The following is a 26,361-nucleotide window of genomic DNA, read 5'->3' as shown; positions in this document are numbered from 1 at the left end:
GCAGGATCTGGCCCTTTGCTTGAACTGAGGGTGCTGGTCGAGTCTCTCTCTTATCCAAACCTTTGCTGGAAGCAAATGGATGAAGAGCAAGCTGAGCTGGGGCAGCGGGGTATTTTTGGGAGCGATGGTGGTATTCACGTGCTGCAAAGCACCTGGAAATTGTACTGGGGGGAAAATGGTGGATCCACACTGATCTCCAGGCTGCTTGGTGCGCTGGGGTGAAAGGAGCCTCACGAGTTTTCCTGGCAGCTGGAGCCCGTCGCAGTGATGCTTTAGCAGTCATTGTTTGCTCCTGGTCTGTGTACGGCAAATCTGTGCTGTTTGTTCAATCAAATAAGTCTTGTTTCTTGGCTCTTCGCACTCCATGCTCAAGGTGAGATGGGAATACTGAGGTCTGACTCTCCTAAATTGTCTCGCTAAACTGGGATTGGATTTCTCATGCCAGGGTCGTGATATATTATGAGCATGAGTGTAAAAACGTGTGTGCATGTGGAGAGAGTGTGAGTGCGGATATTTGAAGTACAGGAATTATTTGCATTGTTTGAGAACTGTGATCAAAGGTGAAACCACTCTAATTCGTGGGTTGCCCCAAACGACTGTGTTTGTAGGGCTGGGATGTAGCTGAGGATTTTGCTGTAAAAGGGATAGGATCCAGCTTGTTCTCCGCTGCCAGCAGAAGTGGACAGAGTATCACGGGAAGTTTCAGGCAAGGTTAATAATGGGCGTGCTACCAGCCTTGTGTTCAAGATGGTTTTTCAGCAGCCAGCTCAGCAAGGATGCCTGGGAGAAAAGGTAGGAAGCAGATACCGGCTCAGCTCCGCTTAGAGAGATGATGCTGGCCGCAGTGAGATTTTAACATCGAGCGTTCCAGACTTGATGTCACGAATAAAAGAAAAAAAAAAACCCTACAAAACCACAAGACCAACAAACGACCAGCTGAAAGTCCCATCTGTTTTCAATCTCGGGTAGGCATGGTTCCAAAAGAATTAGCTTTGCTCTAATCCTACCCCGTTTTCCTGTACCCTGCAAGCCAGCTTTTCAAGAAAAAGTATAACCCAAGTGATGGACGGTATCGGCTGCTTTCCTCAAGGTCCAGAGCAGTGACAGCAGACATCTGAGACTCGTTAAAACACGGACGTCTCACTCCACTGCTGCCCTCCGCTGCAGAATCTGAGTCACCGTCTCTTGGTTCGCGCTCCAGTAGTGGACCATTTATCACAAGTCCTTCCATTACAAATCAAACAGCCATGCGGCCGCTTAGGCAATGATTTCTCAACGCAGTCGGCTACACCAGCAGAACGAGTATTTGTAGATCCGTGATGAATCAGTGTCCGCTGCGAAATTTATGCGAGTGTAAAAATAAGGGGGAAGAGTTTAGGCAGCTTTGAAAATGTACTGAAAGGCATCTAAAGGTCAGGAACGTGTCAGTTATGCTGGTGAATGTCACAGCTGATGGGAACAGGGGGTCTCAGGTGCCATGGTATGTCACTCTGCACACCCCAGTTTCCTTTGCTGATGGCAGGAGGTGACCTGGAGCAGTGCAGAAAGCCTGCCAGGCCTCTGGAATAGCAGGTCACGCTTGAGATTTTAGTGGAACTAAAGATATTAACCTGCTTTAGCGAGAAGCGGGCTGTTCACCTCAAGGTGCTATTTAGATCCAGGTGTTCCGGCTGAACCATCTCTGTCTTTGGAGACTGTGCCTTCCCTTTGCAGAGGCAGAGCGGCCCGATGGCAGCCATTCCCAGATGTTTCCGCTCTTGCTGAGCGGATGCACGTGCTGGGAGCCCCTGTTAGTGTCACAGACAAATGCATGCTGGAAGAGACCTTTGCATGTCTCCAGTCCCACCTTCAGCAACAAGCAGGACCACTTTCAAAGTTTTATCAGGCTGTTCAGAGCCTTTCCCTACAAATTAATTCTCACCAAACTCATGATCCCATTCAGAAATGTTGCAATTCCTAGGCTGGGAACAAGCACCTTGTGGTAAGGCTGTTTCTTCCTCCTCAATGACCCAAGGATGTGTTGGGGAATACTGAGGCGCTAGGGGAAAGGCAGGGAAAATTCCCGTACGGCACTCAGACAGGAGCGGCTGCTCCTGGCTCTCCATGGGCAGCGGTTTCATCCTGACAACTTAACAGCGCAACGGGCAATTCACAGGGATGGTGGTGGTCTTAGGCTTCAGGAAAGAGCAAATCTGTCCTCCTCTCTGTGTTTTAGTTTATTAAGAGAGAGTAAATAATTGATATTTAGTGACAGAACAGGGAAAAGCCAATGTTGGCTACTGTATTTGCATGTGGAAAGTGGAGACGCTACAGTGGATTCTCCACATCTGCCCTGAGATGTGTGGTGACCAGTTGCTGGGTGTTGGTGGAATGATCCAAAAAGATCTTCCGTCTTTTAAATTTCCATCTGTAACCCTGCTCTTTGTGATTTTCTGTGTGATAGGTACCTGCATTTCAACAACCTGGAAAGCCTGGAGCCGGAGACTTTTAGTGACCTGCCTAAACTTGAACGGCTGTAAGTAGAGATGGGGCCTTCCTTGTGAGTAAGGGGATGAGGAGAAGGGGGAAAACATCCCTTCATTTTGAAGTGTGATCTTCAAAATGGAGGGAAATGCAGAAAGAAGCTTCCTTGAAGAAGGAGATTTGACATGCTTGCCAAGTAGAAGGGTTACTGAGAATATGAAGGGAGTTTCCCAGGTTGTGTTATGTTCACGTTTCCACCTAGGTCGGGGTAAATCTGCAGAAAGCTCTACAGTTGGCCAAGCCAACTGAAATTTTACTCTGACCATAATGTCAACATTAGTCACTGCTGGGCAGCGTGTACAAAAAAAAAAGGAGTAAAGTCAGAAGGAAGAAACATGCATTCTTCTTGAAAGCAGTTGGGAAACAAAGTTCTGTGCCTCCTGCTCCCCAGGATTGCTTCTAGTAGTAATGTAGCCACTAGGACAAAAGTTCACGTGGTGGTTCCCACTCCATGGTGAAACCAGCAGACCCTTCTATGCTGCATGGAAATGTGCATTATATCCGTACACGCTAGGAAAATAAAATCATGGGATCCAAACGCCCTTAGGAAAATTCAGACCTGGATTGGTACACCATGGCTGATCTCAGTCTCTGTATTTGATCCAATGAAAACTCTGGATTTAAATTTTAGAGGAAGATTTTTCAGCATCCAACTAGGCTGGACTCGCGAGTGCACACGCATGCAGACATTTCCACACTGCTTTTGTATTTCTTTCCTGTTCTACTGTCTACTTTTGTCAATGGTCTTTTTATGAGTTTTAGATGTAACTGACACAGCTAAACCTCCCCCCTCCATTATGGGAATGGAGAGTTAATTATCCCATCTTGGTCCCCACAGGTGCATTTTAGTGCAATCAGGTTGTTTGGTTTTTATTTTTTTGTAAAAAAGTCTAAGCTAAGGACTTTGGAAGTGAGAATTTGCCTTAGCTTCACTCTGAGGTAAGCCTGGCTTAGGCTGTTGTTGTCTGAATGACATTTCCTCATGGATTTGGATTAATTAATAACTACATTGAGTCTAGGGCATGAGTTGTCTAGTGTCTTCTGCTGGAGCCTTACTTCAATGGCTGCCCTTTAGAAATTGCCGTATCTTCTGCAGGGGGGGAAGAAAAGGTCCCATCTAAACTGGAGCTGACCCAGGCACAGAAAACATAGGGTGGGTCCTGTCTGTGGGGATTTCGTGCCCTTTCTCCTCCCTTAACTGGATTAAGGTTCCAGTTTAAAGCTGTTACATCACATCTGGAGTCATCATTTCCAGTCCACACCCGCTTTGGTGCATTGCATCGTGCTCGCAGATGAGTGCGATGCCTATAGCTCACGGAAACAAACACAGGGAACTTGAAAACTCAGCTCCGTTTTCATGAGCAGCCTTTGCATTTAAACCGAGCTTTGACCTGGGGTGTTGTCATCTGTGTAGTGCAAATACTGAATTATGTTTTGGCATGGGTTCTCCCGTTGCAGATTCTTGCACAACAACAAGATTTCCAGGATTCATCCCGGGACATTCTCTCAACTGGAATCCCTCAAACGGCTGTAAGTCAAAAACGCTGCCCGCAAAGAGCAATTGTTTATCTTTGATCGGATGGCCAGGACTTGAGGAAAAATGTGCCTGGTTGGCAAAGCTTTTAGTTGTTGCACTTCTAAGGCCACTGCTAAGTTTATAAAACAGTTTTGATTGGACACGAGAGCTGATTTAACCAGTTAGTGGTTTCTTCTTGCTGGTGTCTATTTATAATCTGGCTATAATCTTCTCACAGGTCAATGGTAGCACAGGAATGAACATTCCTGGAAAGTCCTCACAACGGTTTGAGCCTATAAAACATCCTTCAAAAATGTGAGAAGTGCAGGTCACAGATACGACCTTGATCATGTCTTCAGATCAGTATCCTAACAGGGAAGGAAAAGAAAAGGCTTTTTTTTCTAGACATTGAAAATACTCAGAGGGGTGCGGAGGTGCACGGTTCCCGTCCCACGCAGGAGTGCCCTGGTCTGTTATTTCCACATAACCTGGCTGTCTCTAAAGCTTACTTTTTGCTTTCTTAAACCCCCCAGAGCTTTGCTTTGTTTGTCCTTGGAAATAAGTTCTATGATGTGTTTTGGGGAAAAAAAAAGCAAAAACTAAAGACTTTTGGTGTTCTGCCACAATTTTAAACTACAAGAAAATAATGTGTTTCTCACTGCAGCCCTCTGTGATTTCTGCAAGCGGGTAAAATGCTTCACTTTTCACAAATTATTCCCCTTTAAGGAAATGTCCGTATATGTCAGAGGAAAAGGTGGAGCGTCTATGAAATGCTGTATCACAGCCTTGTGCGAAATCTCACATTCTCAAGTGTTTGTCCCTGGAAACATTAGACCTTTCTTCCATGTATTTTTTCAATGGCCCAGACCCATCTACTGTAAAACTGTCAGGAGGGAGGAGGCGTACACTAATCCCTCTGTAATCTTTATTTATCCACATGCGTAGCACTGCTCGTAGCAAAGAAGTCAGGAGAGAGAAGAGCGCGGTGCGCTGGGAGGTCACCGGTGCTCCGTTCGGCATGGCTGGGGCGTACGTCGTGGTAATAAAAGTTCTTATAGTTGTGCAGAAATGCGACAGCCTCTAGCAGCCCGTCACGGAAAGAATTTGATCTGATGCATGCTAAAATCAAGGAGGAGTTTCTTGGAGCTGAGAGTGAAAGAGCATGGAAAGCTCTGAGAGGTGGTGTTATCTGCTGTTTTTATAGGGTTCAATAAAGGTGGAGATCTCCATCCTGGGGGAAACCCCAATATTTCAGTGTCTTTTTTTTGCCTCAAATCAAACTGAAAATGCATAATCCAGTTTAACAGAATAATTTTCATTTGAAACTGGAATGGCTGATGGATAATGTTAATTTTTCAAAGAATTCCTTCCTTCCTCTTTAAACATTGTGGGAATGAAACATCTGAAATTTTCATTTGGAATCTAACCGAATGCAGGGAAGAATAGCCGAACGATCCTTCACTCCGGAGGACGGCTCCCCTCCTGCGTCCCAAGACGGAGGTAGCGATCAGAGCCTGGGACATGAGTGGCCTTTTCCTCTGTCTTGCAGTCGGCTGGACTCCAACGCCTTGCTGTGTGACTGCGACTTGATGTGGCTGGCTGAGCTGCTGCGGAAATATGCTGAGCAGGGCAGCATCCAGACCGCCGCCACCTGCGAGGCTCCTCGCGACCTGCACGGCCGCTCCATCGTCACCCTGACCGCCCAGGAGTTCAACTGCGGTGAGCAAGGTCAAACCCCTCCGCTGGCCACCCCCAGCCCTTCAAGTTGGGCTTTGGTCTGGGAATTGCTTCCTCCACTCCTTTTCCTCTTCCCTGTCCTGGCATCCTCCTTTCTCCCTCATTTTACTGCTGAAATGGGAAAGTCCCGGGGGGGGGTCACACGAGCGATCAGGATAACGCAGAGAAAGCCGATGGTCGCGTCGGGGTTGAAGGCGGCTCTGTTTTGCCTGGCGGGTGTAATGTTGGTTTTTGGATAGAGTAGGGCCAGTAGGGGACCTGGACGGAATGGGAACACTGGGAGAGCTGCAACGGCTGGAAACACCGTTGAAAACCTAAGCAAACGCATAGCAGATACATTGCTGAATGCTTTGTTTGACTGTGGGAGTGTATTGCATTCGTTAAGATGTTCTTTAAATTTGGATAAGTACTCACTGAAAAAAGCCATTTTGAATTGGAAGGTCTTGTGGTTCCCTGATACTTCACTGCTGGTGGAGTCAGTCTGAGATGTTCCCAGTGGCCCAGGCCAGCTATTGGCATCCCTCCTGGATGTGCCAGTCCAGCTGTGTGCGTGGCCATGCTGTGAGCCAGATGTGTGAGATCAGCTGGATTTTGAAGCACTCTTCCTTGCATTCTGCTTTTCTCCTATAAATTTATTATTTTTCTTAAAATCTTGACCATTTCACAGCTTAATTCAGGGCACAGCCATGCAGTGGGCACAAATGGGTCTGTAACCTCGAGTGACGGGGAGGAATAGGAAGGGTCTAGGGCTGGGGACAGCTGGGGACACCTGGAGTGGGACCGGCTGCGAGGGGATGTGCCGCACAACGAGCTGTTCCTGACACGCACCCGGTGCCACGGTACAGCCGTTAATGGAAATTTGTTCTGGTTTAGGCGTGGGCGCGCAGTGGGATGTCTGTCAAATTAGCCAGAGCACCTGGTGGGAAGATTTTGCTGGCATTAGGCTTTCACGCTGGTGTTGTGCCAGCTGGGGAAGACAAATGATGCATAATTCAGCCTAAAGCTCTAACGATGCGGGCAGTTGATATCTGAGTCAGTATGAAGCCTGCTGGCATGGAGTGAACCCACCGCTTTTTAGCAGATGTGGGCCAGAGGAGCAAATCTGCGCTGGATCAGCATTTTGTCCCACGGGGCTGGGCTGGGCTGGATTTGGTCCCGCGCTGGCATTGCCATCGGCGATAAGTTGCCAAGCCCTTAACTTGTGGTCCAAGCAGCAAGGGCATGGACCGTCCACCAGAGAAGGCAGTAGGTTCTCGCTTAATATTCTGAATAATCCAGCTGGTTTTACAGGTTTACTGGTGAGCGTGAAGATTACTAGGTGGATAAATATTCTGCTAAATCAAGACCAAGCGCTCCAGACCATGTACAGAAATTCCTTCCTATTTTAGGACATCCTTTAAATATTTAACTTGCTGAGTGCTTGAGGACATTGTAAAGTGAAACACATAGTGAAAGGTTTGGTTGAACAGGGATCGGCTGGTGAATTAGGGGCATAATGAGGGAAATCCCGTCGAAAGGGCAGTGGTGGGGTGTGCAGAGAGCTGGCGCTGTTACTGAGAGCAGCACTGCCAGGGGCAGAAGAAAAAACCTGAGTGAGGATGCTGCTGACTTCTTCACTTATTTTTGGGGAGGCTGGGACCAACCCTAGTGAACCAGTGTAGGGCCAGGTCTGGTTTGTCTCCGTGCTGCCTGGGGCTGTGTGGGGAGCCCGAAGGACAGGCAACGGGAACAGCCGCTTCCATTCTCCCGGGCTTTTAGCGAGCTCAGGAGAACGATGCCGTTCCCTCCCTGCCATCATTTTCGCTGACGTTGGTGAGAAGTCCTCGAGCGGATGCTGCGGTGCCTCGGGCTCTGCGGGCACCTTCTTGCTGGGGGGTTGCAGGGCGGGCGTTGCGTTCCCCGCTAAGTTCCGGTTGGGCCGGAGGTGGGTTTGTGCTGCTCTGGACTGGGTTGTGTTACAAACGGTCTTTTGCAGAGAGGCCTCGCATAACCTCGGAACCCCACGACGTCGACGTCCTCTTGGGAAACACGGTTTACTTCACCTGCAGGGCAGAAGGCAACCCAAAGCCTGCCATCATTTGGCTGCACAACAAGTAAGTTGCACACAATGAGCCCTGGGGTAGCAGAGGATTTCAAGCACTGAGCTCTTCAGTGGCTGCCTGTAATTACAAAAGCTGTTTCAAGCAACACAAAAAAAAAAACAAACAAAAAAACCCAAAGAAATGGCTATTCCATGGGTTGTACTTACCTTCCTTTTAATAGCATTCTCTGGTGACCATGTAATCCAAGTGGTGTTTTCATCTGCGTTTGAAATATTTATTTGCATTTATAATGGATTCCAAGAGCTCATAACTTTCCTATAAACATACTCTGCAGGCTGAAAGCAATTGTCTTTTGATCAGAAAAAAAAATTAAAATTAGTGTTTCATGTTGCTCTAAGCCACCATGCTTGCCATTTATTAACTGCTGAAATGCTTCTAGTCTCTAGGTTTTTCTCTCTGAAGGGCTGGTGTGCTGGGAGAATGGCTCGTTTTCAAAGGGAAAAAATCACTGTGCTCCCCTGAAAGACAGACCTTGCCAAGTGATGTATGGATTATCATTCTATGCAGCAACACTGAAAAAAAAAATATGGCTATGCTAGATGCCAGAGTGTTTCTGGGAAGTGCTACACCATCAAATATTCTGTGCTCGAGCCCTTGCTCACTGTGGAAGTGAAGTTATTTGCTGCTTTACGAGCTGCTTGTCTGTGGGAGCCTGGACGGGGCTCGGTTATTAATAAAAATGATCAATGCGTGCTTCTTCAGCGAGCTCCCCGCCAGGCAGCACGCAGCAAAAGCTTACGGCTGAGCAAAGTCCTCCTGGAAGGAAGGTTTTGTTAGGGAAATGCTGGCAGGTTCCCAAAGACAGCACTGTGAGAGGGGTAATGATAATAAATGTTCCGCAAACGAGATGATATGACTGGAGTGAGGGGACGTCAGGGAATTAAATAAATGCCCAGCAAGCGTGTTAGTTTGCTTAGTGGGCTCAGCCTTTGTCCTGGGGGGAGAGAGGTCTCGTCTCCCTTTTCAGTCATCTGCAGCCGTCCAAGATTCCTTCGTGCTGGGACAAATGGGATGCAGCGGTGGGACCTTCTGCCGCGGGCTGGGATCCAGGAGTCGCAGGTCACTGTAGAAAGAAGGAAGATGTTTCACAGCTCTTGGGTTGGGTTGGAGTCCAAGCTGTCTTGGGGTCCCACAGTGACTTACTCAGAGGTTTTTTTTTTTACCCCCCTGAGGCCTTTGAGCCCATTTGAATAGAAATGGCTGCACACAATAACAATATTAATTCATTATTATATTTGCACTTAGTAAATAATGAGAACAAGCTTTCTGGGCCTGGATGCCCTGACAATAGCGACGATGCTGTTGCATGGGAACAGTGTGCTCTCCTGATGGGCTGTAAATGTCGTATGTAATCAGTGGTGAGAGAAAAAGTAGCTCACCCAGGGAGTAAATCAGAGCTGGAGCTGAAGTTCAGTGCTGTAAATCATAACTCTTGCTGTAAATTTCATGAAGTCTCAGAATAGCTCCAACTTACTGCCATGCATGCAAAGCCTCACCGCTCCCCCGGCAGCGCGGGGGAAGACCACCAGGCTTGACTCCTTTCAGATTTTGCCTGTTTGTGGCTGTTTTTCAGTAATGAGATCGACATGAAAGACGACAACCGCCTGAACCTGTTGCAGGACGGAACCTTGATGATCCAGAATACCAAGGAGTCGGACAAAGGCGTCTACCAGTGCATGGCTAAGAATATAGCTGGGGAGGTCAAGACGCAAGAAGTCATGCTCCGCTATTTTGGCACCCCATGTAATTGAGCCTGGTCCGCTCGGGTTGGGGCTGGGAGTGGAGCTACGTCAGAGGCCATCCCAGCTTCGTATGTGCCAAGGTGTTCTCAGTGTGCTGGGGAAGAGCGGCTAACAGCCTAGTGTGATCTGAGCTTTAAGGGGGTCCCTCACGGGAGTGAGAAACTGGGGGTTTGGAGACTGAAGGTAATTTGGGGCTGGGGAGGGAGTTCGGGGGCTGGGATGAATTCTGCAGCACAGAGGTATGAAGGGGACTCAGGAGTGGGAATGCTCCAGCACTCAGTGACTGGGGAGAGGAGATGGTAGAAAGAAGTAGTGCTGGGGGAACTGAGAGGATTTGGAGGTCAGGAAAGAGCCAGGTGACTGCTGGCTGGGCTGCATGAGGGGTCCAAGTGATTTAAGGCTGTAACTGAGCAGCCAGCAAGGCTTCTGCTTTCTGAAATGCTCGTTTCCTTCCAGCCAAGCCCACTTTTGTGATCCAGCCTCAGAACACTGAAGTGCTGATTGGGGAAAGCGTCACCTTGGAGTGCGGGGTCTCTGGGCACCCCCACCCTCGCATCAGCTGGACCCTTGGCTCAGGCTCTCCGTTACCCCGGGATTCCCGTTTCGCCATCACCAGCTCTGGAGGACTCTTCATTCAGAACGTCACCTTCTCAGACCAGGGCCAGTACAACTGCAACGCCAGCAACACCGAGGGCTCCATCCAGGCGACAGCGAGGATCATAGTGCAAGGTGAGGAGTCCCAGGCTGACGACGTTTCTGGGACGCAGTGCTCAGTCAGGGGGGTGTATTTAGGTGCTGTAACTGGTTCTGCTCCCATGAACCAAGAATTAACCGGAGCTTGCTGCGTGAGTCTTTCGCACTGCTCAGACATTGCTTTCCCCTCCAGATTCTCCCAGGTTTCTCCTCATCCCCACTGATCAGACAGTAACTGAGGGACAAAGCGTGGATTTCCCCTGCTCTGCTGAGGGTCACCCTCCACCTGTGATTGCCTGGACGAGGGCAGGTATGGCCTCACTCGACTTGAGGTTTCTTTCTCCTCTGCAGTACCATCCACGGGATGTGGGTGGGAACAGCTGAGCTGCTGGTCCAGGGCGATGACTTGTGGTAGTGACAGAGGACAGATGGTGATCAGCACAGACCTGGTCACACTAGGAGGTATGCTGGACGTCACCAACGATGATGTATGGCACTGGGGAGGGAGCATAGCCTCCTAGGTCTTTGACACACTAAATCATCGTGTCAGAAGGAAGGAGTGTGCTGTTTTTCATCAGCATGAAAGCTGTGGAAAGCCTCAAACTTCTTCCTGCAGTGGCTTCCTACCTCCTCTGAGAAGTCAAAGCCCTACCTCCACTCCAAGTCAGTGGATATTGCCACGTACCAGCTCTCCGTCGTTATCATTGATTCGCTCCCCTTGAGGAGCGCGTTGCAGAAGAGCAGTGTTTGCCGCTGACCCACCTCGGAGGTTGCTTTTAACTGAGGAACACTTTGGGCCAACAGGTGGTGGTGAACTTCTAAAGTCTCGAGTGATTGTTACTGCTGGCTTCACTGAACTGATCCCATCCAGCACTTTTTGGGACAGAAGCCAATAGCGCTTGGCCCAGAGGCCCTCCAACTTTTCCTTATGCTTCACAAGCCATAATTAATGGTTTAGTGCTGTGGAGAATTCATGGCTATTGTATTCCAGCTTCCACGGCAATAGCCCTGGCGTGGAGTTAAGAAGGACCAGCTGAAATTCTCCTCCACTAGCATGTTCTCCATCTCCTTTAACCTGTTTTCCTCCATTGCCCATATTTCAGAAGATGTCTTTTAGAGATGTGGAAAGGAGCACAGTGACAAGCAGTAAGGTTGATAACTGCTTTGTAACCGGGTTTGCTAGGGCACTCGGCAATCCAAAGATCAACCAGACTTTGCAGTGCTTTCACAGAAGGCATGCTAAGAACCAGACAAGAGGAGGAGAGGTGATGGAGCATTTCTCATCTCAAAACCTCTTTTGACAATGTGAGGAGGATTCAGATTCCTTCTGGTATTTGGAATGAATAAATAGAGCCCTTATTTGGAGGAAAATGGAATATTAAAAAAAATGTCGCTGAACTGAGAAGTCCTAATAGATTTGTTTGGGTTTGGTAAAGCATTTTAATTTTCAACTTTTTTTTTTTCCTTAAATAGAGGAAATATTGAAACAATGTCGTTTTCAAACCAAAGAAAATCAAAATAACAAATTAAAAAAGACAATGCTAAGTGTTTCCATTTATTTGATTAAGCAGCCAGTTGGGTAATTGAACCCAGATTTTGCTGTCCATCAGGTGTCACTGAGTCTGCAGTTTGCACTCAGAGAAGATTTACGAGGACAGAAGAGGCATACCAGCTCCTTTCCAGTTGCTTAGGCAAGAGAGCTCAGGCATGAGCCCGGGTGAGGGAAGAGCTGCATCTCTCCTGTTCCTCACTGAGCAAGACGAAGATGCTATTTCAGGGTGACTGATGTGATGTTGGGAAGGAAGTGAAATTTTTGACTGTCACACTGGTACCTCCAGTGATGGGAAGAGAAATCTCACAGACAATTAACAAATCACACTGCTTGTTTGACCAGGCGGGCCGCTGCCAAATGACCGGAGGCACAGCGTCCTCTCCACGGGCACCCTGCGGGTGATGAGGGTGGCTTTGCACGACCAAGGCCAGTACGAGTGCCATGCCATCAGTGCCATCGGAGTGAGGACCCTCCCGGTCCAGCTGTCGGTGACCCCACGAGGTAAGCTGGTGAGGCTGGGGGGGATAAGGGCTGGCAAACACGTATCATTAATTTGATGTTACGGTAAAGAACTCGCTATCTGACAAGGCGGGGAATTGCCCAGTTTCCTATGGGATGGGATTCTGCTTTTGCCGGGGAGCCGGCATCTAGCCAGGAGAACTCCATCATTTGGTGGGAAATGTTAAAGAGGTTTCCAGAGTGCCAAGATTTCTAAACTGGAAGAAGCTGCTTCAGTTTTCCTTGAAAATTTATCTGGTAGTCTAGGAAAAGTATAACCGTGGGAATGAAACTCGTCTGGTGTGGCCAGGTGTCGGGTGGCCTCTGCACAAATGAACAGGGGCGAGGTGACGTGATCAGAAACGACCTCTAACGCCTATCCGATGCGCCTTGGTTTCTGACCAGTTTGAGTGAAAAATGGGGCCCTTTCATATGGTTGGGAGTCATCATTAAGAAAATGATTTTGATAAAAGAAAGGAAACAGAGGATGTTTGTTGGATAATTTACAAAAAAAAAAGTGTATTAATTAAATTCTTATTAATTTTTTTTTCTATTTTTAAACTTTAGCTTTCATACAGAATGAATTGTATTCTTTTTTTCAATTAAATATTCTGCAAAACAAAATTATTCCTTCTCGGGAAGATTTAACTTTGCCTCCAGATACATTTGTCTCAAACATTAGCTACCAGGTCATAGGTTCAACCTAAATTTAGGTGTTCTAAAATCAAGCCTCTGTAAAATACAGATCACACAGAAATGCTTTCATATTTAAATTTTCTTTTTTGTTCCCATACAATTAGTCATTCTAAACAAGCAAACATCCCCGCTCTTGCACGAATATGACAGAATTTTACTAAAGGTAAACTGGAGGGAAGGAAAGAATCAAGAAACATTAAATTAGTGATGCTTCGAGCACAGAATTCGTACTGTGTCTTAAGACCAGCAAGAGCAATGTAATTATTTAATGGGACCTGACTGACACTTGCTGGAGAGCCTCGTCCCATAATTCCTGAATCAGTTGACAATCCTTGTTTCGGCTACAGCATCTTTTCTAGAAAGCCTTTGAACTAAGGATTTAAAATGACAGAGAACCCAGCACGTTCCTGTGTAATTGCCCCGAGTAGACACATGGGAGCAGAAAATAATGAAGGTAAATTACAGAGGACTTGGTAGAGAGGCAGAGCACCGGTGAACTGAATGCCCTTTGAAGAGCCCTTGCAACAGAAGGAGCCCAGCAGCTCTGATTCCCCCATGCTGAGATGTTTTGCAGGCAGGTTTCTCTGTTTTCCCTGATGGATTTCTTGCACTTGTGCCTTTTCCCGTGTTGCACAGTGATACCCGTGTTCCTGCATCCCCCCCAAGACGTGGTGGCAGAGACGGGCCAGGACGTGGCGATTACCTGTGCTGCCCAAGGAGATCCACGCCCCACCATCACCTGGGTCAAGGTCAGGGATGCTGTCATGTCCTCGACCCTCAGAGCAGGACGGCTCCTCTGGGGCGGCGTTAGACAGCTCTCTCCTTAAACACCTCTCCCAGCTCAACCAGTTAAATCCGTTTGTGCAATACACATGGAAGAAACTGTGTGTAATGAAAATTTAAGGACAAACATTCCACTGATTTGGGTTTTTAATGGTCTAAAGGAATGTTGCTCTTCCTCAGGCTCGAAGCCTTGCAATGCACATCCCTGTTTTCTCTTCTTCTTCCTTCCAAAAGAGTCACTTCAAGCCAGTGACTTTCCAGGATATTAGAAATTGATTATTCCTGGGAAAAAAATGAAAATGTGGTAGGTTTTTTGTTTGTTTGTTTGGTTGGTTTTTTTTCCTAAGTAGTTTGTCCTTATTTCCAGAATTCCCACTGGTGGAATTGGATGATGCTGGTTGACTCCAGCTTTGATGGGGCAAAGCCATGACCCCTCATAATCACACTGCTGCATGGCTGCTCTTTTCAAGAATTCATTCGATAAAGCTCCTCAGAGTTTTTCCTATGACATTCGCTGGGACCTGCCCGACCTATGAGCACAGTCAGGCACAGAACAAATCAGAGGGGAAAAAGCTTGAGCCTCAGTTTCCCCGCAGAGGTCTTGTGGGAGGAGAGCTTGCCTTGGGCTCCAGCCAACGGTGGGAGCAGAAGAAAAGAGCGTGGGAGGGCAGCAGAGTAAGCAATAGATCGGGGCAGGGCAGCAGAAAGAGGTTGAGAAATCAGGAGGATAAAAAAGTAAAATCTGAAGCCACCAGCCAGGTTGAGAGGTGGGGTTTGAACGAGCCAGCCCTTCTGTGAGAAATGCAGAGAAACACATGGAGTGTCTCTGCCCTGCACTGAGCGCTTGGAGATGGACCAGGGCCAAGGAGCTGAGCAAGGACCTCCTGGCCGTGGCTCCAGGCAGGAGCAGATGTCCTTGGATGGCTTTCTGGTTCCTCTGGAAGAGCAATGCTATCATCTGGTGGCCACATTCATTCATTGCATCCATCCGAATAGGCTGAAGGCTGGGATGATGGGAAGCTTTCCATGCACTGATGCATTTTCTGTCGTTTGATGGTGCAACAGGAGGGTATCCAGATCACGGAGAGTGGCAAGTTCCACATAAGCCAAGACGGGACCCTGTCCATTCAAGACCTCGGTGTGGCTGACCAAGGCAGATACGAGTGCATAGCAAGAAACCCCTTCGGCTTCACCTCCAGTGCTATGCAGCTCACCATCACTGGTAGGGTACCTCCTGTGCTCCTCTTGAGTTTTCTTGGTCCTCTTAAGTCTTCTCATGCTCTCATGTAAGGAGAGGCTATGCTGTGCTGATGCCTACACCTGGAATGGATCGCTCTGTCATTTCTTTAGCTTCTTTGCAGACAGGTTCCTCACGTGGGTCATCCGAGTTGCTCCGTTGCCTGAGCCCATGCACCTCCCAGCTGCTCCTCGCGGTTTTCGCAGCTGAGCTGCTGTTGCTCCCTCCAAGGCCAAAGGTGTTGTCTGATCTGTTGGCGTGCGCATAGTCACTTACTTATTATGAAGTCAGAACTTATTAAAATGTGCCGACGCGCTCACAAGTCATCGTCTGACCGTAGCCTCGCACACCAGGGGAGGGAGAACAATGACGCTGTGGCTGCAGAGACAGGGTTTTAAGTGTCTGCTCGGTCCCTCGGGGCTGGGAAATAGGTCGCTCGTTTTGAGGCTACTGCTCCATGAGTTAGGGAAGCTGTGATGGATAAAGAGGAGCAGCTCTTTTCTTTCCCCTGCTAGTCAAACCAGAGGTCGAGAGTGGAAATTGTAGTTCTTAGAAGGGAAGGAGGAACTGGCAAGGGAAAAAAATCAAAAGGAAGCAATAAGGTTAAAAACATAAGCAGAGAGCTATTCCTCGAGCACGCAGGAGTAACCAGCATGAATAGTGAGCAGCTTATTAGATGACTTTGGTTTCATTTTCTATGGAGGCATTGTATGCAAGGAGCTGAGAATAATCTGAAATTTCATTGTTGTTCGAAATTATTCCTAAGATAATTTCCGTGATTTATTCTTGAATGGTACCTCATTTTCCAGCTGGCTATTGCATATGCCGGTAGCCAAGTGGGAAGTGTTATGTTCAGCTGTGACAAAGGCTCTGGCTTAAAAAAATACATTCCTTAGTAATTTTTAAGAATTCGTGTGTTTATTTCCGAAGGTCTTCAAACAACAACTTTCTTTTTTGTTTTAAAATGATGTGTCTGATGTGTTAACACTACATTTGGACTGAATTAGAAGTGTTCCACAAATGGAAAATTAATATATAAGCAATGCATTCAAATTAATTTCATGACTTTTAGAAGTTTCCTTTGTGAGAAGTAAATACATTATTTTGGGTTAACTCACTGTGATTTTTACATTTTCTTTTTCCAGTTTAACCACCAACTAAAAAAAAGGCATTTCTTTCCAAAACTGCACAGGAGCAAACTCTGAATATGAGCTCCACAGCCATCTCCTGAAAAGGTCACCTTCTTTTTCAGGCAGTTAATTTCTTCTTTGGCATATCTGGGGTCTTTAAAAAAAAGTTTCATAAAGTTTATGTTGCAAATGGAAACGGAGTTCGACTTGCAGTGGCGGTACTATGGGGCTTGTACTGATACACAGATGTTCTTGAGCTTGGAAGACAAATTAATATCAAAGAAAACTTAGATTTTTTTTTTTTTGTTCTTTCTTTCTGCTTTGGAAAGCCACAGATGTCGGTCGGAGCGGTGACACGTTTGTAGCCACCTCGATTCGGGAAGCCATCAGCAGCGTGGACCACGCCATCAATTCCACACGCACTGAGCTGTTCAGCAGGTAAGGGCGTGAAACGCTGTGATCTGAGTGAAAAGAGATGAAAAAGCCAGTGAATGAAGCTTTCTCAATCTCATTTTATCGTTGGCAATCTGCAAACGAAAGTTACGGTATTGGTTTGGGTATTGGAGACTGAAATTGCACCGCGTAGGTGTGAGGATGTGATAGAGCGTCCTAACAGGCATTTGGGATTCTGGGAAAATCTGATACACGAGCGTCACCTCTCCTGTCACTTATATCTGCAACGTGCATTTTGTCAGCTGGAGCTGGCTCCAGGGACTTGCATAGAAAATTACGATAGCAGAAGATAACAGAGATGCTGAGGAAATTAAATATGTGTATTTTCCTGGGGAAAAATACCCTTTCTTTAACAATCTGCAATATGCCGGCAAGCCACGTTGGTCTTTTGAACTAGTCTGGGGGTCGAGCACCAAACCAGACTTAGAGCATGGCTCTTGCTGCCTGTAGAGTCTCGTTGCTCTAAGCAGAATCTATTTATTTTAATGTTCTCACATCTCCTCTTACTCCCTGGAACAGGCGCCCCAAGACGCCCAACGACTTGCTGGCTCTCTTTCGTTACCCCCGGGACCCCTACACCCTTGAAACAGCCAGGGCGGGCGAGATCTTTGAAAGGACCTTGCAGCTGATTCAGGAACACGTGCAACAAGGTCTAATTGTAGACATGAACGTCACGGGTGAGAGAGGTTTTATTTCCCTTCTTAACTTTGTGCGTGGGATGAAATTAAAACAGCTATGTGTGAATATCCAGAAAGTTTAAAAAGTACAATTTTGAGTGTGTCAGGAAATGTGTTGCCTGGGTCGCAACTCTCTCTTACATCTTCTGTTTTTTGTAACCTCCGGAGGGCTGGTCTTGAGCGACCGTACCAACCCGGTACTCAAGAAAGTGGTTCTGTTCCCCATTTTGCTAAAGATTTCTTGACTGGCTATGAGGTCTTTTAAAATATTTAGCCATCTAACTCACCAAGGAGTACCTTTGTGGATCTGAGGTTCAGTGCCTCGACATCATGGCCAGAAATGTTTCCTGCCTTCCAGGTGGCAATGAGAATAATACTGAAAACTTTGGAGTTTGGAGTATTTGGGTGCTGTCAAAGAGGAAGGGGGATATTATTCCTGAGTTCCTCCTCTGTCTCTCTACTACTTTGATTTCTTAGTGACAAACTCAGATGGGTTCCAGCCACCCAGGTTCCTTTTGTTGAGGCAGGATAGCAAGCAACAAAGCAATGCAACACCCAAAATATCTAGTGAGGTCCAAGCATGCAGCAGCTGGACTCCAAAGCTTGCTAGCTGGGACTTCCTTTAAATAAAACAAACATTCCTGTACGCTGCGTGTTTCTACCTATCCGTGTGAGTCATCACGGAGCAGGCATGTACGTTTGGGGCCTGTAAATATTTTTGCCTGCCTGGATGTTTTCCAGGCTGCAGGTCTCGTCTGGGCTGGTCGGACCTCTCCTCCTCATTGCTCTGTCAGCATCCGCACAGCGCAGCATTATTCAGCACGTTCGCGTGGCGTAGCACCCGGGCAGTCACCCGTGGCTTCCCTGCTGCTCGTCACGTAGGGTTTGCATGGTCGGTGGTGCTCGAGGTTGCAGTAGTAACTCAGAGAGACATAAAATAAACCCAGGATGGAGACCAAGACAACTCCCACAGTTTGGTCTGCCAGTCACAACCTTTCTGTTCGCCACCTCTGTGCAGTTCACACTAAATTCTTTTCCTTTTCTTTTCTTCTCTATGGGCCTGCTCTGAAGCTGTGCTTCACTTATTCCACAAATTCCATAGCAGCTGCACAATCGGAGACCTGGCCTTCCCATGCTCCCCTGACAATCCCAACAGTGGGTTTCTCAGAGCCCTTACATGGGATGGTAGGAACCGGGTGGCTACAGTGGCCATGGGCTGACCTGGTGCTTTGCCTTTTCCTTCACAGGGTATCGGTACAATGACTTGGTGTCCCCTCACTACCTGAACATGATTGCCAACCTGTCGGGCTGCTCTGCCCACCGCCGCACGCCAAACTGCTCAGATATCTGCTTCCACAAGAAGTACAGGACCCACGATGGGTCTTGCAACAACCTCCAGCACCCGATGTGGGGTGCATCTCTCACAGCCTTCCAGAGGCTTCTCAAACCTGCCTACCAGAATGGATTTAACCTCCCTCGGGGGTTTTCCTTGGCAGAAGATGCCAGGGACCTGCCCCTTCCTCTACCTCGCCTTGTCTCCACTGCCATGGTTGGGACGGAGACCATCACCCCTGATGACCAGTTCACGCACATGCTCATGCAGTGGGGCCAGTTTCTGGACCACGACATGGACCAGACAGTGGCAGCGATTAGCATGTCCCGCTTCTCGGACGGAGCACCCTGCAGCGAGGTGTGCAGCAACGACCCGCCTTGCTTCTCCATCATGGTCCCTGCTAACGACCCCCGCGTAAGGAACGGGCGCTGCATGTTCTTTGTCCGCTCGAGTCCCGTGTGCGGCAGTGGGATGACCTCCCTGCTGATGAACTCCGTCTATGCCAGGGAGCAGATCAACCACTTGACTTCTTACATAGATGCCTCCAATGTTTACGGCAGCACAGAGCAGGAATCGCGGGAGCTGAGGGATCTGAGGAGCCGAAATGGGCTGCTGAAGCAAGGGCAAGTTGTGCCCAGCTCGGGGAAGCACCTCCTTCCCTTTGCTGTAGGGCCACCCACTGAGTGCATGAGAGATGAGAACGAGAGCCCCGTGCCGTGCTTCCTGGCGGGAGACCACCGGGCCAATGAGCAGCTGGGTCTCACAGCCATGCACACGCTTTGGTTCAGGGAGCACAACCGCGTTGCCGCAGAGCTGTCGGCACTCAATCCCCACTGGGATGGAGACCTTCTCTATCATGAGGCACGGAAGATTGTGGGTGCCCAGATGCAGCACATCACCTACGCCCACTGGCTCCCCAAGGTCCTTGGGGAAGCTGGGATGAAGATGCTGGGTGAATACAAAGGCTACAACCCCAACGTCAACGCAGGGATTCTCAACGCCTTTGCCACTGCTGCCTTCCGCTTCGGGCACACTTTGATCAACCCCATCCTGTACCGGCTGAACGAAACCTTCCAGCCCATCCGCCGAGGCCACATCCCCCTGCACAAGGCCTTCTTTTCCCCTTTCAGGATCACGCAGGAGGGTGGGATCGACCCCCTCCTCCGTGGGCTGTTTGGGGTTCCTGGGAAAATGCGGGTGCCCTCTGAACTCCTCAACATGGAGCTGACGGAGAAACTCTTCTCCATGGCACACTCTGTCTCACTGGACTTGGCCGCTATCAACATCCAGAGAGGGCGAGACCATGGCATCCCACCTTACAACGACTTCAGGGTCTTCTGCAACCTCTCGTCTGCACAGGAGTTTGAGGACCTCAGAAATGAGATAAAGAACTTGGAGATCAGGGAAAAGCTCAGGAGGTACTGTAGCCTGGACTTGGAAGCATCAAAATCACTGGACATCGGTCAGTGGTTTTCCTCCTCCCAGGACACCAATCAAATAACCTTCCCAGATATTGCTGCCCACAGATGTTGAGATAGGGTAATAGCGGTGGTTTAAGAACGGGGTAAGACAAATGAGGTCTTTCCAAGTGATCAGTCTGGTTCCGAGTGGAATGTCATCAGGCACTGCTGTGGTGTAGTTTGGGAGCAGATTGAGCCTTGGGGCTATTTTCCAGTGAGGCTAAACTGCGTCTTATCTGCACTGGCTGCCTCTTTTCAGGGCAATCCTGTATCCTATTGTCTTTTAGATAAGACCATTCTAAATATTGTCCAGTTGAGTTCCTTGCGTACAAATTCCTATGATGGGATCAGATTTATTTTATCTCCACTCTTTGATAGTCTTTTAACTTCTTTTTTTAATATCTTTTATCCTGCAGTTTGTATGGAACTACCAAAAATATTGACCTGTTTCCAGCGCTGATGGTGGAGGATCTCGTCCCTGGTACCAGAGTTGGACCGACGCTGATGTGCCTGTTAACGACGCAGTTCAGAAGGCTGAGGGATGGAGATAGGTATTACCATGGGAGTCAACCCCTGGTCTTTGGTGTTCTTTTTGGGGGGATTTGCTCCCTACAGGGAGGAACAGAATCTGTCATTTTTTTAATTATTTCTTGTCTTAAGATACGAGGAAGTGTTTCCTCTGTCCATTTGCAAAAGGACTTGCCACAGTTACTGTCGGTGTGTCCTTCCCTGATTTAATTGTTCTCATTTCACTGCAGGACACTAGGGACCATTGAGGATGTGCCCAGTGTCTCCTGAAAATCCTAGGAAGTATCTGCAGGAGCTTCCTTCCAATTCCTATTTGGTGCTTGTGTGAATGGGACACGTCTCTGCCTGGCGATGCCCTTAGAGCAGAAGCGTTGTTCATCCATGTCCCAACCTGCTGCAGCAGAGCTGTCTGAGCCTTGGGATTCCCCTGCGAGGGGCTGTCCCGCAGGTGATGGCACCCTGCAGCTCCGGCTACCACCTCACCGGTGTTTGTGGGTCCAGAAAAGGGCGGTCTGTGTTCGCAGCCACCTGACACCAGACTAAAAGCTCCTTTTCAGGGGTGTGGGTGCTGCCACACAGATGTAGGGGAACTCTTCTCCCTCTCCCAGCCTCACTCCCCATCATCCCCTCCTACTCCTGAGTCATGCTGTGATTGCGACCCACTGCAGATTTTGGTATGAGAACCCTGGAGTCTTCACCCCAGCGCAGCTGACTCAGATCAGACAGACGTCCCTTGCTCGTGTCATCTGTGACAACAGTGACCACATCCAGCAGCTGCAGAGAGATGTCTTCCGTGTGGCGTTGTACCCACAGGGCATGGTCGGTTGCGAGGAGATTCCCGCAGTGGACCTCCGCTTGTGGCAGGACTGTTGTGAGGGTAAGGAAGGAACCTGCTCTGGCACCGACTGATGTGGGGACGGCTCTGGGTGGCATTCACATGCCATCAGCTTGTAGGAAATTCCAGGGGCTGGTTTCATGCTGCACCGTGAGAACCGTGTGTCAGCAAATGAATGCAAGGAACAGGATGGAACAGAATGGAACAGAGTAGAATATTTCAGTTGGAAGGGACCTACAGCAATCATCTCATCCAACTGCTTGACCACTTCAGAGCTGACCAAAAGTTAAAGCATATTATTAAGGGCACTGTCCAAATGCTCACTGCGGACTTTCCCTTCCTTCCCAAGACTGCCAGACACGTGGGCAATTCAGGGCTCTTTCTCAGCGGTTCCGAAGCAAGAGGTCTCCTGGCTTCAGCTACCCAGAGGAGAACCCTGCCAAGCAGAAGTCTGCCTTCCCCAGGTGAAGTATCACCTCTTCTTTTACCTCCGTTTTATGAAGCGTAAGAAAAGTTTTTAATAACTCAGTCCATCCAGGCCTTTGAAATCGGCATTCCGCAGAGGTCTGGAGGACCTCAGTAAATAGATGCTGAACTCGGTAAATAGAGTAAATAGAGGTAAATAGATGCTGAACTCGGTCAAAGTCCTCCAACGCTTTAGTGCAGAGCCTGACTGATGGTTAAACACCTGGGCTGCGTGGCAGGTTGGTTGGCATCTCTTGGCAGGTGAATCTGGTAGTTGGGCCTTTCTGTTTGATGCTTGCAGGGAGGCTGATGTTGGAGACGGCAGAATGATTCTCTCATCCATGAAGCTGGAGTTTGCATGATCCCTTTCACTTTTTGTCCCTGACCCCAGAAATGAGACGCCTTCTCCAAGCCCTTCCTCCAGAGACCATCTCGAGTCCCTTGTGGCTGAACTGGAGAAGACGGTTGCTTCCCTACGGAAACAGGTAAACCTTCATGCCCCAATATTTGTCTCCCACGGAGTCACCCCAGCAGCAGGATTTAGCTATTTGCTACGGGCAGCCTCTGTGACTCCTGTGTCCTCCTGAGCCAAGAGCAACCATCCAACCGGAGGGAGCTGGTGGCAGGTAGTAGAGTAGGGAGGGAAGAGATGAAGCTGAGCTCTTTGCACTCAGACCTCCACAACTGTAGGGTAAAACACAAGTTTGAGCTTCAGTGAAGGTAACTTGGGCCAGCACTTTCTTCTTCTATTTGGGACGGGTTAAAAATTGTCTCTTAGAGCTGCTGCTTTCTCGTTCCCGCAGGTGAACGGACTAGAGAGCCAGCTGAGGTGGCACCACAGGAACACCAGCGCACATGGACAGGGGAGGAGAACTGGAGACAAATGGAGAAAGAGATGACCACATTCCCCGTTCATACAAGGTCAGTGTGTTTTGTTTTGGGCTGGGGTCCAAGAGGTGGATCAACGCGGTGGTGCTGAGCATGCAGGAGGACACCTCAGTAGCCCTCCCATACAGAGGAGACTGTTGCACAGCAATCCAGTGATGAATGGGACGAGAGGTAATAGGCTTAAACGCAGCAGGTTAGACACTCATTTCTGCCAGTAACGACTAGTGACTCACTGGAATGGGTTGTCTGAGGACGTTGTGGCGTATCCATTCCTGGAGGTCTTTTTAAAAACTGGTTTGGCAAAGATGGGGAAAGACATAAGTATAGGATGGACTAGGTGGACTGGGTGAGGTCTCTCAGGCCTATTCTTCTGGGACTTCAGGAAGGTTTCTTCTAACAACCCTTAATATCATAACCCCAAATCCAACGGCCTCCGAAGGCCCTTTGTAGGGAGAGATATCACAGAGCTCAGTGATGGAGTAGATGGACTGGTTCCTCCTCAGGGTAAGAAGGATATCTGGGCAGATGGAGCAATCCATCATTTGCCTACATATTGGCAGAGATTTCCCCCTCGACACCTGAGTCATCACGCACCTCTCTTCTGAAGGCACCAGCCCTCTGGTTGCTCAGCCCCAGAGAAGGGAGCAGGGCTGTGAAGTGTGTCATCAAAGTCACTGTCAGCACCTGCCAGCCTGGGGACTTCTGCTCGATGGTGAGGGCCACGGTGCTGGCAGAAAGCTGCCAGAGCTCCGGTCCCTGCTCTTTCGGGGCGCGGAGAGCACAGATTTTGGCTCCCTTAGCCCTCTTTGCATGGAGATCCCTGCAGCCTCGGAAGAGCGGATGAACAGCTCGCTGGCACCGGCCGGTCTGGAGGAGGTGTTTCAGGGTTTTTATGGGTTGCAAAAGATTACTCCAGGGACAGAAGCAGAGGAGTTACGTTGTTCTGCCGGGCGGTCTGTGCCAGCAGGAGCATCTCTGGAAGCCAGATTGCAGGACAGGGCAAGCGAAGGTTGGGCTGTGCTGATCATCTCAGCAGAAGGGGAAGCCTGTAGGCCGATCACACTGTTTGCCGGTCTGATTTGGTGTGTTGGTCCTTACAGATTTCCCAGTCGAACAGCGATTCCGCTTTATAAATTTGCCAGAAATCACAGTGTGACACAAGGGTTGGCTTTTCCTTGCCATCATTTCAGATCCTTGAAGAGCACTCTAGGGTCTAGAAGGTCCCTGAGAAGCGTTTCTGTGAGTTTGAAGGGCTGTTGCTGTTTTCCTGCTGCAGTCGTGCGTGCCCCAGACCTGCCAGGTGCTGCACAAACACCTCGCTCTGCCTCCAGCTGCCTCCCGTAGTTTTTCTGCTCCCTTGTGCCATTTCAGGCGACCTGCCCTCCTGCTCTCCACCAGCCGTTCCAACCCCACAGGGCTCAGAAACAGCCGCCGCGAGACCCCCACGATGCTCTGCCCCCTCTCACGCCGCCTCTGCCGCTCTCCGTCCCAGGACGGCTGGATTGAACCCTTCTGCACTGACTGTGAGCCCCTGGACCGTCCCTGCCCTCGCCGGCCTCCCCGGGATAAGCTCTGTCCCCTTTGATGGCGACCGAGCAGCAATCTGCCAAGACACCACTTTTTTTCCGTGATCCCCAGGAAATGGAGGATAATTGAAGCTGCTTTAGTGCCGCTGTCCTGCTCTTCGCCTCTTCCCACGCAATGCTGTCATCATCCACCGCGCCTTGTCTGAAGTGTCCCGTGGGCACCCAACTGAAACAATTAATTAAGAGGCCAAACCTTTCTCAAATGCGCTTTGGTCCCAGGAAGCATCCAGAGAAATCTTTAAAAAAAAAAAAGAGAAAAAATTAATTAAACATGAAACCCAAACAGACCCTCAGCTGTCTTCTCAAGAAAGAGCAAGAGGAACCTCAGGGCCCTGGCCAGCACCGTTCGGGCCGGGCTCACAGCGAGGAGGTGAACGCAAGGCGGGGACGTCCGGACGGGATGCCAGACGCAGCGGTGCCATCAGCTGCCGTGCTGTGCCAGTTGTTGTGCCAAGTGGCGCATCCTCGGTTATGTGCCCCCAGAAGCGACCTACCGCTACATGACCGGGGCTCAAAAACATTTTCCTCGGCGTGACTCGCATCCTCCAACTTTCTCCCCCTTTAGAGGTTTAATTGGATTTACGTTTTTTCTTCCTTTTTTTTTTTTCCTCCCTCCCAAAAGGCTTTTTTTTCTGGAAGATGTATTTCAAGTGTAGATGTAACAGGACCTGGAACAGAACCTCAGATAATTGGATGTAATGAGCGCTCTCATTAGTGGAGGGGAGCTGCTGTTTTCTGTCAATTAGTGCGGGAGAACACGATGCGCAGCGTTTGACGCAGGGATGAATGCAAAGTGCTCTTTGTGTTTATTGCTCCCAGGTGCTCTGCAGCGAAACCAGGACGGTGGAACCAGCTCTACGGATCCGGGCGCCTGGTTTTGTTGCTCTTTGGAGGTGCTTTTTAGTGGTGCTAGAACTAAAGTCCCTGTGTGTCCACTTTGGCTCCGAATCTGCGGACAGGGTGGTTTGTAATACATCCTTGTAAGCTGGTCACGGGGACTAAAAAAAAAATACTTGATCCATCAGATACCTGCGCCTTCCTCATCTTTCTCCCTTTTCCTGCGTCCTCCCACCTTCCTTCCCACAGCGCAAAGACCAGAAAATTTATGAATGTGCTTTTTTTCCTTTTCCTTCTTTTTTTTTTTTTGTTTGTAGGTGTGTTGTAGTACCAAAGGCGTTGAAAGCAGCAGTGATGCTCCTGGAACTGAATAAGAAAATAAAAAAGATATGAGGAAAAGGTTGTGATTTATCAGCTCTTTCCTGGCGCGGGACTCGGAGCTGCGCGTGTGCTCTGTGCCGGGCCGGCTTTGCGGCGATGAGTGTGTGCTGTGCGTGTCTGGTGAGCTCAGCTCGGAGGCAGCAGTCAGTCCTGGGGGTGTTTGTCATTTTGGAAGTGCTCTTTCATTTAGGTGCAAATCAAGCTCCGAAGCCTCGCGCGTTACAAATCAGCTGCGTTTGTCTATCGCTTGTACCATGGGAGAATCTAATCTGGCAGAGGTCAGTAAAGGTAAATCGGTCTCCAGCCTGCTCCTGCAAACCACAGGTTTACCAAGTCCTCGTTCAGAACAGCAAGGCATGAACGCTTGGTGCTGCATCTCATCAGAGCATCTCGACACGCAGAACCCTGCCAACCCTTCCCGTACGCGGAGAAACTGCGCATCGCTGCGTGCCGCCGAGGGCAGGCTGTGTGCTGGGCAGGGCGGGGAGATCTCAGGGGAATTCCCCGTATATTCAGGTGCCTCTTTGGTAAGGAGGGAGCCAAATAGTTCACTAAAGGCTCCCTTTTTTCCCAGTTCCCATCTGCGCAGCAACATGCAGAGCACATACTCCTGCCCTCGGCCCCCGGCTTCTCTGCCAGCTTTTGGAGGTTGTTTGGGCGTCATGGGGCACCCAGGACGTGGGACACAACGAGTCCAGAGCTGCTGACC

General features: G+C 49.0%; 1 protein-coding gene across 3 annotated transcripts in view; it reads left to right on the top strand.

Annotated features, from left to right (window-relative positions):
* LOC104482338 (peroxidasin homolog) overlaps nt 1-25,642 on the top strand; it is a 43,261-nt gene extending 17,619 nt beyond the window's left edge. Inside the window, exons 5-23 of one of the 3 annotated variants that reach the window (XM_086760749.1) lie at nt 2,444-2,515; nt 3,982-4,053; nt 5,589-5,758; nt 7,752-7,869; nt 9,452-9,621; nt 10,077-10,349; nt 10,507-10,623; nt 12,208-12,366; nt 13,696-13,808; nt 14,908-15,064; nt 16,539-16,647; nt 17,182-17,339; nt 18,587-20,090; nt 20,549-20,683; nt 21,329-21,537; nt 21,845-21,959; nt 22,352-22,445; nt 22,764-22,881; nt 24,220-25,642. In XM_086760749.1, coding sequence (XP_086616875.1) covers nt 2,444-2,515; nt 3,982-4,053; nt 5,589-5,758; nt 7,752-7,869; nt 9,452-9,621; nt 10,077-10,349; nt 10,507-10,623; nt 12,208-12,366; nt 13,696-13,808; nt 14,908-15,064; nt 16,539-16,647; nt 17,182-17,339; nt 18,587-20,090; nt 20,549-20,683; nt 21,329-21,537; nt 21,845-21,959; nt 22,352-22,445; nt 22,764-22,859 — 3,841 coding nt within the window. In that variant the 3' untranslated portion in view covers nt 22,860-22,881; nt 24,220-25,642. Of the gene's footprint in view, nt 1-2,443; nt 2,516-3,981; nt 4,054-5,588; nt 5,768-7,751; nt 7,870-9,451; nt 9,622-10,076; nt 10,350-10,506; nt 10,624-12,207; nt 12,367-13,695; nt 13,809-14,907; nt 15,065-16,538; nt 16,648-17,181; nt 17,340-18,586; nt 20,091-20,548; nt 20,684-21,328; nt 21,538-21,844; nt 21,960-22,351; nt 22,446-22,763; nt 22,882-24,219 lie in introns of all 3 variants that reach the window. The other 2 variants (XM_086760748.1, XM_086760747.1) reach the window with 2 other exon arrangements.
* The last annotated feature ends 719 nt before the right edge of the window (nt 25,643-26,361 follow it).

The sequence above is a fragment of the Chlamydotis macqueenii genome, chromosome 16 (assembly GCF_036417535.1).
Source record: "Chlamydotis macqueenii isolate bChlMac1 chromosome 16, bChlMac1.mat, whole genome shotgun sequence".
Lineage (NCBI taxonomy): Eukaryota > Metazoa > Chordata > Aves > Otidiformes > Otididae > Chlamydotis > Chlamydotis macqueenii.
The sequence above is the reverse complement of the archived record's forward strand: the minus strand, read 5'-3'. Positions and strand labels throughout refer to the sequence as shown.